At 36.9% G+C, this 13371-nt stretch overlaps 1 protein-coding gene across 1 annotated transcript in view; it reads right to left on the bottom strand.

Moving 5' to 3' along the window:
- The window catches only part of LOC131690708 (kynurenine 3-monooxygenase), a 35526-nt gene that overhangs the window by 10476 nt on the left and 11679 nt on the right, over positions 1 to 13371 (bottom strand). The window contains exons 2-6 of the mRNA XM_058976648.1: positions 3726 to 3795; positions 3415 to 3654; positions 3099 to 3186; positions 2382 to 3036; positions 2160 to 2321 (exon numbers count right to left, since the gene is read on the bottom strand). Coding sequence (XP_058832631.1) covers positions 2160 to 2321; positions 2382 to 3036; positions 3099 to 3186; positions 3415 to 3654; positions 3726 to 3795 — 1215 coding nt within the window. The remainder of the gene's footprint in view (positions 1 to 2159; positions 2322 to 2381; positions 3037 to 3098; positions 3187 to 3414; positions 3655 to 3725; positions 3796 to 13371) is intronic.

Raw genomic sequence — 13371 nt, 5'->3', positions numbered from 1 at the left:
TCTCCAGAATGGTTTGTGCAGAGCAGAATGCAGAGTGAATACAGAGGAGTGAATGTTGTACAAGTCAGGATCTCTGTTCGACCTCAGATAAATGCACCAAATATATAACAATCTACCTGGCAGTTAAACGCGTACGACAACTTGCTCCAAACATTAACATTCAGACATTTTTCATACAATCCTAGTTAGATGCTTGTTTATCGCTATAAGAACACCACCTTCGCGCAGTAGATGACTGGTACAAGAGTTGCGACAGCATCGGTAAGGTTTCGGTGAGAATGATAATGTCCTAGTCGCAGGAGGAGAGGGCAAGCAAGAAGGACTGCGTTTTTGTTCTCATTCCACGAACATTCTGCTGGCAGACGGTCAGGAAATCAGGTGCTGTTCGCGACGGTGTGCTATGAACCAAGAGGTTTCCAGGGAGCGACTTATCATTCAAAGAAAATACTTTCATGAGAAGCGAGCTCGGAAGACCCCCTCACGACCTCCGACTGCGTCGGAGAGCTTAGGACCTTCCATTGTACTGTGTAACGGGCGTCCCGGTGATGGCAGCGACAATCAAAGTGCACCTTCATTTAGTTGGTTCAAGTCATTAGAGAGCACGACCAGGTCAGGAGGGTGAAATTCCAATCGACTAGCATGCAGACGACCTTCGGTGACTGCGTCGAAACTTTTGCATTCAGCAGCAGCCTGTAGTGGGAGAAATTCTGAGTGAGAAGAACTTTCTAGTTAGACATTGAAGTTTGCAGGGCAGGTTTGCAACGATGGTAGAATCAAACGAGTAGTGTTTGTCAACAGACTGCAGTTGAGGTTTGTTTTGAGGGTGTGCAGAATCTTGAATTGCTTCGGAAGGACATATACCCTCCACTGATTTACCTGACACAGAAGGAGTCTCCGATTCGTCAGGTAGGTAGATCGCCGAGCAAAATAAAGTTAAAAGGTCCGCTCTCTGCAGAAATCCTGATGATTGGTCGTTGGATTGTTGAGTTATTCACAAATTCAGGAAAGTAGTTGTTTTCTTGTCAGGTGTGTTTGGAAATGGCTTTAACTCCACGAATATTAGTGTTTTTGGTTATTTTGAACTGGATTAGATGCAGCCATCCGATTCCAAGTTGATTTGCGGTTAAGGATAGCGATTTTGAGTCAACTTTAACCGAGAGGGCTTTTACAACATCTTTCAAATCAGCTATGCCATCCTTTAAAGATTTCAGGGAGCTATCGTCGGGTACCATACCGGAAATTATCATTCGAAATTCAATCAGTGCAGGCATTGATTCCTGGTGAACGAATTTCTTCTACTTCTTTCGAGCAGTTGGTACAAGCCATGCTTTGAGTATATACATAACGCCTAGCCGGTATGCAATATGCACATGGTAATAACTTTAACAGATATGATAATGTGCTTCGACAGAAGCGAACTTGCACGCAACGTGTGATCACTCAGCTTTTGCCGAATAGAGCGTGGCGTAGTGCGCAGTGATAACGTCAAGTCAAAACAAAAATCACAAACAAAACTTGCACTTCCCCAAAATCAACACAACCAGATATAATCCTTCTTGAATACACAAAACTTCAATATGCTCATACGACCGATTAACGATAAAAATAGATAAAACAAAACTAAAATAAATCGTGATTGTAAAAAGTAACCAAAAATTTGAAAAAAAAAAATACATTCAGAGCTCCATTAACAACCGGATTATAGCGAACAGTGATGCCAAACTTATGTAGACTACTCGAAGGTAGAAGCTGACATTCAATGACAGCTGCCATAGACGGCCGAACAGCCGATACAGCGTACTGAAAACTTTAAACGCATTCTTTCAAACACTTTTTGAGCTGAATGGAAATTAAACTTAAACAAATCTTTTTTGGTCATTTTTGGTTGGGTTTTTTCTCAAAGTACTATACTAGAAATCGCTCCGGTGTACTAAAGAGCTAATCCAAATTAAAACTGCGGGAGTGTAGAATTTCCAATACTTGGATAATGTGTGTTAGAGCTGATATTGCTACGTACAGACAAATTGAATTTGGAAATTTTCTGAAAGAATTCGACGAAGCTTGTAAACTAAGATTAGCCTGCAAGGGGTCAGTTTTATCATAAACTCAGTTTCAGTGCAATTCCATTTGTTCGCGATATAAAAATAAAGGTAACTTACCATATCCTGCCACTTCCGATTTGCTATGCACCGGCTGTAGCGCATGTGTGAAAAAGAAATAGAATTGTACAGTGGAACCCACGTATTTGGCATAAGCCAAAATAGCAGCTCATCCAACTTTTTACGGTACAAATACGAACGTTTAGTTACAAGGTCACGCATCTACAATTGAAAATAACAATCAGTCCCTCAGATCCATTTTCTTCTACCGACATAAATAACCTCAACATAATTGTACATCGCTAAATCACAGATCGAGTGTGCGTCCTCCCAACGCGACTCACTAAACTCCGCCAACACTCGCTCAACGTCCCCGCCATACCGATTGAACAAATCCGTCAACACCGTACAATCCTCAAAGCCAGCATTCATTCCCTGGCCGTAGAAAGGAACCATCGCATGGGCGGCATCACCGATGATCAGTGCCTTACCACCAACGTTGAACGGTTTACACTTAATCATCACCAAAGTCTGCGGTCTGATTTTGAAGAAATCCTTGATCAAACGTTCCCGGCCAATGAGATCGATCGCATCCGGGAAGTACTGCTGGAAGAAGCTCATAAGTTCCTGGTCGCATTTAATACTGCTGAAATTTTCGAACGGCATGAACAGCGTGACGGTCCACGTCCGGTCCTGATTCGGTAAGGCAATCATCATGAATTTGCCTCGTGGCCAAATGTGTAGGTAATTGTGAGGCATAGCGAATTCACCCTCCTTGGTCGGGGGTATGCAAAGTTCGAGATAGCCATGTTCGATGTAAGTTTGACTGAAGTCATACCCAGGCCTTTTGATGATTTCTTTACGCACCGCACTGTACGCTCCGTCACAGCCTACTATCAGATCGGCATTGGCTTGGCTAGTTTCTTCCGTAAGGGGGCTGAAGGAAAAGTTATATTAATTTTATTTTAGAGTCACTTATTATCAGTTTTCAAGATTTACTCAATGAAATTAAGACTTCCTTCATCCAGATTAGCTTTCACAAGTTTTTTGTTGAAATTAAGGTGAATATTAGGGTACTTTTCCGCAGCTGTAAATAAACAAATTGATTATTTTGTAACCATAGAAAGATAAAAAACAATCGATACTATTGATTCCAGTACAAAAAAGCATTGAACCGCCGACTGAGAAAGGAAGCCCCACAGCCTACTTACTGTAAATTCAGAGTACAAAATAAGACACGCAACAAAGTCTGCGGAATAAACTTCACTGGCTCAACGCGTAATCGATCCCTATCACATTTCACTTTTCAACTCACCATCGAGAAGCACCTCGTTCAGATGTTTTCGTCCGACCGAGTATATGCACTGGTTAGTATTGGCGTCGTACGGAACGAACTTACGGTTTCCTTTCAGATCGTGTAACATGCGGCCTTTCATTGGGATGCCATGCTTGAGCAGTGCGTCCTCGAGGCCCACTTCGGCCAAAGCTTTGCGTCCACGAGCGGACAGTGCAAGGTTAATGCTCCGACCGATGACCAGCTCGGCTGTGCGGATGTCTGGGAAAGCATCGAAGGAAAATAATACGCTTAAATAATACGAACAAATAAACTAACTTGTATAGTTGTACCTTCTCTGAACTCGTACAGTTCCACTTCATGACCCTTCTTGCCTAGGTGTAGTGCCAGCAGAGAGCCTACCTGGAAATACATGATTAAACGATTAAGTTTTATAGTGTTCTTTAAGGAGCTACATACTCATGAACTCGGTCAAATGTGTTATGTTTTCTCGTGATTTTTTAAAAGTATATGCTTGCAGTCTCATACCTATCAGGGTGGGCTCAGTGGTATGGAAAAACGTAAACTTGGCCGCGTCAGGCCAGCCCAAATCTTTTTTGGCTCCATTTAGGGCCACAAATATTGTAAATAGACGCTCTGGTTTCCCAGGACATGTCCTGGTTTTTAACTGACTATCCTGGTGTCCTGGGACTTCGAGGAAAATACTTGATTTGTCCTGATACTCAGTATTATGAGTAGTAGTTAGTAGTTAGTAGGAGAAAACTCCTCTAAGCCAAAAGAAAAAATGCTGAGTATTCGTTTGATTCATTCTGGTCGGAACCAGAGCGTAAAAAAATTTACATCCCTGCGTGAACTTGAAAGAGAAACGAAATTCAATTCATGCTCGTCGCGATGAATGAAATGTTTGGTTCGTTTCCCTCTTTATTGGTTCTCCCGACACCGCGCATTCCAAGTCCGATTCCACAAGCAAGATTTTTTTTCTATATAGCTCTTAGAGGGATTATCAAGCAAAAGAGGACCAGATATAGATCGCGCAGTTCACTTATGCTTATGCTTATGTTGGTTTCGGTAAATACAAGCAGAAATTGGTAACTGATTTTGAAAATTCGCAGCACGGATCGGAACGTAAACAAATCGAACCGGTTCCGTCCGTGGACCACACTCTGAGCGTTATCGATGTTAATGAAACGAAAATTTTCCAGAGTTTTTTCTTGATTTAAACTGTTATTCAATCCTGAATCAAGCTACTTTCCTCCACAACTTTTGAAAAGTCACATGGACATTTTGGTACCTCCGCTTATTCCCATCTTTCGAGCATTAGTGACATATTTCCATCTGGCTGAGTTTCCAGTGCATAATAAGATCAATATGGCCCCACGGCTGGACATTTGACAGCGACTAACCTTCTGTGTCTACCAATTTGCACCAACCAATCTGCCGCTTTTGAAAAATAGAGCCACAACAATCGTTAAAATGCAGTTATTTGGAATTAATCATTATTTTTGTAGTTATTTCGATTCTACCTCACGGATGGAGTGATAGAGCTTGCCAGGTATCCACATTTACGTAAATGTTAACAAATATCTCTAGATATTTCGTCTGATATGCTAAATTGAAAATTGAAGATTTCTCCAACATCTGCAGCCAATTTGTGTTAATTGGGTTGTTAACTCATACGCTATTTTTGGATATTTTTCCAATGCAGCTGACATCAAACATATGTAATCGAGCTTTTCTCACTTTTGTGACCGCAAAATAAAAAATAAAAATTATTTTGTGAAATTAAATTATCACAACCACACCTTCCACTAAACTACCTTGATTCCTGTCCTTTTTCTGGGATCACTGTTAAAAATACTAACCCGTGACTAAATTCGCTGACAAGGAAGATCGATAGTGTCAAACGAGGACGTGCTAACATTTTTTTAGAAAATCAATTAAAAATCATTCTGAAGTTTTAAAGGTTGAAAATAAATGTTGTTATATTTAGGAAGATGAGCTCTATCGGTTTATGAAATAATAGAAGCATTTTATTCTTCATTTAATGACATAATTGCTATAGAAAAAAAAAACTGTTTTAATCCACCTCATGATGCAATTGACGAATTCAAAGTTGGTAGGACCCTGTCAGATTTTAATGAAACTTTCTGTACATGAGGATTTTGTCATAAAAAGCCACTTTGCATACTTTGTTTTTCCAATTATCTAAACTGTCTTTTGAAAAGGGTCCAACTGTTTTAACCGTTTTTTTTTCAAATGACTATAGTCCAAAAATGACACATCCTGCCAAAAAAATGTTGTAGGAGTGATTTTCGCAAAATTAGTCAAATTTTTGAATAATAATATTTAAAAAATTCATCATCGACTCCTACACTCAAAAACCGATTTAATCCACCTAGCAGTGAGATGAGACATTTCTTACACATATCACTGTTGGATCATTCATTAGTTTGCAGAACTCATGCGAAGTAGTAATTAAAAATTATAAAATACACGAATCAAATTATATTAGCTTAATTAATGAAATTAATGAAATAAGTATAAGATTAATAGAATGAATTGACTCAAACTAACAAATTGAATAAAATAAATACATGGAATGACCGAACCTGAAATTAATAAAATTAAATATATGAACAAAATGAATTAAATGAATCAAATGAATCAAATGAATCAAATGAATCAAATGAATCAAATGAATCAAATGAATCAAATGAATCAAATGAATCAAATGAATGAAATGAATGAAATGAATGAAATGAATCAAATGAATCAAATTAATCAAATGAATCAAATTAATGAAATTAATCAAATGAATCAAATTAATCAAATGAATCAAATGAATAAAATGAATCAAATGAATCAAATTCACCAAATGAATCAAATGAATCAAGTGAAGCAAATGAATCAAATGAATTAAATGAATCAATATAATTTAAGTTCAGGGTTCAAATGAATAAAATGAATGGAATAAACAAAGAAAATAAAATGAATAAAAAATAAATTAAATGAATAAATGAACCAAACGAACCAAATAAACAAAATGAAGTGAATTGACAAAATGAATAAAAAAGAAGAAAATGCATTGGTTGAAATGATAAATTAATCGATGTTGTAAGGTTATAAATTAATAGAAAAAATAAATTGTGTCAAAAGAATTATTTGGATGAAATTAATAAAACTGAAAAAAATAGTCAGGTTAATAAAATGTTCTTCATTTTAAACAAAATGTATGAACTGGAAAAATGAATAGAATGCATTAAATGAAAACCGTGAATAAAATAAGTGAAATGAATGATATGACTAAAATCCACGAAATGAATAAACTGATCAGAGTGAATCCAAATGATGAAACGAATAAAGTAGATTAAATGAACGTAGATGAACAAAATTAATAAAAAGATGCTGAATGAAACAATTAATTAAAATGCAATGATCATTTAAAGTTAAAGTTAAAAAACATTTTTGAATAAAATAATCCAGATTGTACGAATTTGAGAACCATTGCATCAGAAAGTTATGAAATGATTTTGAAAATTTTATCTTCCGAGAAAAGGCTAATTAATATACAATGGGATTTCTAGGGCTGCTATTCTTTTTTTGTTTTAGACTTTTCGTTTTCACGCTTCTTTACTTGACAGCGTCGTTTTAAGATTATTTAGTGTTTCGACATTATTGATGGACTTAATTAGTTATCAGGAACCTGGAACGTTCAATTTGCTTTGGAATTCAAAGTTTACTTGTTGGTCACATATTCCCGAAAAAAATTGTGCAGAATAGAATTTGCTGGTCCAGTAATTTAACACGCCATTGATTATAGTAAAGTGAGACAAGGTCACATCACACATTCTTTCGTGATGTTTACAACGATTTGACGAATCTTCATTCGACAAATATGTCATAATTTTATCAAATGAACGCCTACATCAAAACTTATTACAGATTCGGAAAGTAGACAAAATCCCACGAAAGCCCTTTGAACAGAGAGCAAAAGATGGAGAATGCGATTCGTAAAAGAGACAAGTAGACATTTCAAAGTTTTCATTTGAATTAAAATAAATAGTGGAAGTGTCTAGGCTATGTCGATAGCATAAAAGGCGTGTATTCAGTTGATTATAATGCAGTCTCTTTCCACTCATCCTTATAGCTTGCATATTGCTTCGTTCGGAATTCTCGTTCAGGAAATATGGATAAATAAGCCCTGCACAATCCAATACTGTGAAAAAGAAATGGTTCAAACTGTCAGGATGGCAAAAATTTAATCAGATCAACTATCTGTCCAATGCATAAACTCTGATTGTAATCCTCGCTAATTTACTTGTACAATATGGAAAACTCGAACGAAACGTGTGCTGAATTATCTAATGCCTCACTACTAATTGTGACTTCCATTGAAACTTCAATTGAAGTGTACTCAGTATAAAGCAGATATGGACGACGATAAGTTAGAAGACACCTTGTACTTGCATCCCCCATTGAGAGTGGGGACTTTGGGAGACTTCTTTTCCTGGATCTAATTCGTGGATATTTTTGGGCTTTGATCCGTTATTTTTCATGAAAGTTCATACTAATATAATGTATTTGCATTTTCAATATCATCACAAAAAGGTTTTCTTAGTTTTCAAATGACATATTTGAGCATATGTTTGATTCAAAATTCAATAGAGAAATATCGCACGTGTCCCACCTCCCAGTTAAGCCACATATTTTTCTGAGATAGTCATGATTTTCCTTTATTATAGTGTTTGTACAAGCTTAAAATAGAACTGAATTAAATTTGAGTTGATGTAGTTTTCGATGGTCACCTGTCTACCCATAGTGCAACGTTTCGAAATACCAATTTTACCTTGAAAATAGTTATAGTTTTCCCATAAGGCAAATATTTTGCAAATTTTCTCGGACTACAAATATTTTATTTGACATGTAGGATGTATTATTAAACTTGTTTCCGCGAGTCTCTTGTACACTAAAATGCAAAGAAAATAATAGGGTAACAGACAAAAAATAGTTTTGTTTTCTCAAACCTTCACAATTACATCGCACACATGAAATTAGTTTGAATATTAATAAAGATTAGCAGAGAATCTTATCACACAACTTAGAAATGGATAGAGAAATAGCAAGATAGATGTGAGTCGTGGCAGTTGCCACCAAAATGAAGAAGAGAGAGAGAGAGAGAGAGAGAGAGAGAGAGAGAGAGAGAGAGAGAGATAGAGAGAGAGAGAGAAAGAGAGAGTGAGATAGAGATGGGGAGGGCATGTGAGGAATGGCAAATGATGGTTCATGCCGAGACCTTATTTTTATAGGTATATTATGCGATATATTGATTCCTTACATCCTTATTATAAATATTGTAAGTAGTATTTTTTGCGCCATAACCAATATAATCTAAATTTTGCAAAGAGCTAAATTTTTGCTAGAGTTTTGGGATTCAAAAATACAGTTGCCACGAGTATAATTGTATGAGAAGTCTTTTATCTCACTACTAGGTGAATTACTTCATGATCTGTATAGTTATATACCATTCAATATTTACTTCACGATTGAACGCATCGCCTAATCCAAGGGATAAATACATGAACTCTAGAAAGAAAAATTCACTATGAACGCATTATTTTGTTTTTGAAGTGAACTTACATATTGATTTTTGAGAAATAGTTCAATTATTATATAGGTAATTCACAAAATATTTTCAAAATCAAATTCCTTGAATCCCAAATATTCAAAATCGGTTTAGTTTTGCTCCTAAAACACCAGTAAAGCAATACTCTATATGAAACGGTCTCCTTTTAATTAGTGAAAATTGGTAAGCGAGGAATAGAAATACAAAATGTTTGATATCTCCGTCGATCGTGAACGGATTTTGACAATATATAGCTTGATAGAAAGGTATTTTTACAGGTGCGCAGGTTGTGGGACCACGTTGCTTTGTTTGAAAGTTATTTACTAAAAACATGCTGTGTGTTGACAAAATCGCCCATATCTCAGAAAGTAAACAACATATCGAAAAACAAAAATAATAGTGTCAAATGGGCACGTTAGGCCTTTCATTTGAAACTAGTTTCATTAAAATCGGTTCAGCCATTGCTGAGATAATTACATGACATTTTGTACATACATACATACACACACACACATACACATACATACATTGTCTCAATTTGTCGAGCTGAGTCGATTGGTATATGAGACTCGGCCCTCCGGGCCTCGGAAAATGTTTTCAAAGTTTGAGCGAATCCTATACATTTCTTTTGTAAGAAATGTAAAAACCGATTTAAAAAATTTAAAGTCGATTTACAAAAAAATCCATCTTTGATTTGGATGAAATTCTGTTCCAAGATAGGTAATTATATTCCCTACCTACCGTCAAAAATTCAAGTTGGACACTTTTAAGGAAAGAAAGTTATTTAAAAAAAAACTTTTCCTTATCCAAACTGAATTTATTTTTTCAGTGTATTTTTATCGAAAACTAAACCAATGAAAGTCATAATCATCTCAGAATCCAATTTCCCAACTGCTAGTTGCCTGATACATGCAAGAAGTATCAGTAACGAATTTGGTATATATTCATAACAAACTTAAATGAGGGCAAATATAAGCCATTTAACATCATCGATATATGCGAGATTTAACTAAATACTACTTGGTCGTGTACGAAAAAGTATTTAAGCGCCCGGGACGTAGAGATTGATGGTGTAGTCTCCAACAGGGACCTTAATTGCGAAGGATGGGGTTCGTTCCTTCAAAAACCCTTTGTTCTGCCAGTGGAAATTCTGGTGCGCAAGCAATTGCGTTCAGGAAAAATCAAGGAGTATATGACAAAACTACAAGGGGCCATCAATTTTGGGCAATTTTTGCGTTACGTAATTTATGAATGGTCCCTTAGTAACAAATTAGATCTACCTACCTACACATTCACCTCAAACATTAAACCCAAGCGCACAAAGCAAAATGAATCAACGCTGATGATGATGGGTAGAGCAAAAGAGACAACTAATACCACGACACTATGTTAACCGCGTTTGCAAATGAAGCTCGCATGTACAAACTATTTTGTGTACGAATAATTATACATAAAAGTGTGCTGAAAACGAGCACAACACAAAAGATAGCATAGTGTTTGAACGGCAAGCACAGTCGCATTCACTGGGTAGCGTACCTCTACAGGCAGTGTAACAGACTTCTAACTAAGCTACAAAGGCTGTGAAAACACACAACGCCGTGACCTGCTTCGTCTGCCGCTCAACAGGCAACTGAGCTGCTCTGGCGAAATCCATCCGTTTAAATAGTCGATGATGACGTGATTCATAGAAGCGTAGCGCGCTAGGTACACAAATCTGTCGTGCTGTACTAGGGAAGCGCTATCTTCTGAGTGTAAATGCGCGATATTTTGACTAGGTTGCTCATTATTTAAATTTTTAATGCCATGAGGTAAAAAATCTTTGGGTTTATCTATTGGAATCCATTCTTAGAAGTATTTCGGGGCGATATGCGCAAAAAAATTGAAAATTTATCGTGAGATGGCTGAATTATATGCGTTTAAAATTGGACCACTTTTCGTTACATACCATTTTTGTAGAATTTGCAACGTGCACTCTTATATCGAAAACAAAGACGTAGTCCTACGTCAAAAACTTTTTTCCATCAGCCTCATTTCGAGCCTTTCGCCGAATCTGCTCTTCCAAACTTTGATCTTTTGGACGGGACTAGTCTACCTGTTCGCCTTCTCGTACCGCGAGGGATGAACTGCCGTTGTTGCAAACAATTGAGCCTATAGCGACTTATTGTAGAAACAGGGCACGTTGTGGAAAATGCGGAGAGAATCATAAAAAGTTTTCCTACTGCGGAGAGACTCCGCATGATGTCTTGACATATCCCGCATATAAATTATATGGGGACAAAATGAAACATTCTTTTAAGGAATCGGAGCGAAAATGCAAAATAGCGCTGACCATCCCATTGCGGGAACATCTTCTAATGTGCCTATAAATTTCCGAAAGAGGAAAATCAGTTTTCTCTCCTAAGCTTCCTCGTAAAGGCCTGAGAGTGTCCCTTGAAGGGTGCTGTTACAAAACCGAAGTAAGTGATTCCTGGTTTCGGTAATCTTAGAAACTAGCAGGAATTTCCACATGGGACATCCAAAAACCCCAAGTGTCCCTACATTTTCCCCCAGGTTTTACACAATGCATTTGCATTTCGATTAAAGGTCAGACGAAACGATTACCCGACGCGAACAACCGTGTACAGTCTCCTACGTCGTGGTTGGGCAGAGTTACGCATATAATTATGCGCGAAAGGGACTTTTGAACGTCGGATTGCCCCAATTTTTCCTAATATACGCAAATGCAAAAGAAAAACTTGATGAAAAATGAAAAACGCGATTATTGGCACCGGTCCATCGACGGATTAACCGACAGATCATCAGAGAAACAATGTTTCGTCTGGTGGCTAGGGCCTACGTTGTGTATTCAATTAATCCTGTGATTGGAATACACGGAACGTTCGTCATATGATGACATCGCTTTTATGCTAATTATTAGGACAGTAGTGGTGAGTGCTGCCAACATACTCCCCACAAAACTGGTGGTTTTATATTTACCTATCATTTACCATGCCCACATCGTTACAGTTACAGAAGAGCTCTCCGTTTGGTGGATCATGAAAAGCACTTTTTATATTTCCTGGGGAAGAGTTTTCGAGTACTTTTACTCAAAAATCATAGCAGATTACTTAAGTTTGAATTCTTTCGCAGTGCTCCATTCCGGATAACGAGAAGGTGGACACTTGGATTAGAATGATAATGAGAAGTGGACATTTAGGCATTAGAATGTAATATTTATGAAAGATCGCGTAGCTTCAACGAGTTTTTAAACATTTCTTCTCAGAGGACACTCGAAATTTGGCAAATTTCGTGGAGCGATGGAAGTTTAGAAATCCCAAAGGTATGAACAAACCATGGTCTAAGAGAATGGATGAGGGTCATGACTTCATTCGGGTGATATCTCGGGTCATGTACAATCATTATACGTAGAAGGCCCATCTCCAGCGTATTGAGGTCGTGGAAAGCGGTCTCTGAGCTTGTGGTGGCGGTTATCGCGATATTAAACATGTTATCTGGGGTGGCATTACGCATCTCGATTAGGGTGTCCCAAAATGACATCATGTTAAAAAAGTCATCGGGCTCACTTCTTAAATGAAAGGTTAGGGTATTAGGACCACTTTCTTCTTCGGAGTGAGTTTGCTAAAACGCTTCCTACTGGTGGCGACTTTTGATTTTTTGAAAAATGGGCCGATTTTGGATAAAATTTCAAATTTTTGCCTGTTGAAGTGGTCCTGAACTATCTTAGATTTTTTTCAGTATTTTTTTATTTTTCTGGAGATCCAAACGGAGAAGATTGGTTAGTTAGTTTGTACAAATTTTGAATTATAAGAGCGGCAGGGCCATTAAAACTTAGTAAAAAGTGTAATTTTTGGTGTTTTCCAGTATTTTTTCTTCAAAACTGGGTATCTACAAAATTTTAAAAGTACAGAAAACATTTTATATAGTTGAGCCGAATTCAGGGGCGTAATTTTGCTGAAGAAAGTGTATAGCTATGGCTAATGGGGTATGAGTTATTTAAGTTTTTGTTAGATAACCTTTGACATTTTTAGCAATTTATCAAAAATAATTCTGTTCCAAAAAGTAAATCAGTTCAAATGTGCTTTGACCACACATTGTTTTTCGGAAAATAGAAGGAAAATTATGAAAAATGACGTTTTTTGTACGTCTTTAGTATGTCAGGACGAGGTTTAATGAGCATCTGATGATTTTTTTTGTAACTTAAATTATAAAAATAATAACTTTGCTATAATGACGCCAAGTCTCTAATTATTTTTTGAAGAGTTAATTCTCCATAATTACTTCTAGGAGGCATCTTCAACAAAACGATTGTGTCAGAAGATCCGCTGTATTCTGTTGTAAAACTTTTTCGAGGGTAT

The sequence above is a fragment of the Topomyia yanbarensis genome, chromosome 3 (assembly GCF_030247195.1).
Source record: "Topomyia yanbarensis strain Yona2022 chromosome 3, ASM3024719v1, whole genome shotgun sequence".
NCBI classification, from domain to species: domain Eukaryota; kingdom Metazoa; phylum Arthropoda; class Insecta; order Diptera; family Culicidae; genus Topomyia; species Topomyia yanbarensis.
Note: the sequence above shows the minus strand (reverse complement) of the source record. Positions and strands in the feature narration are given on the sequence as shown.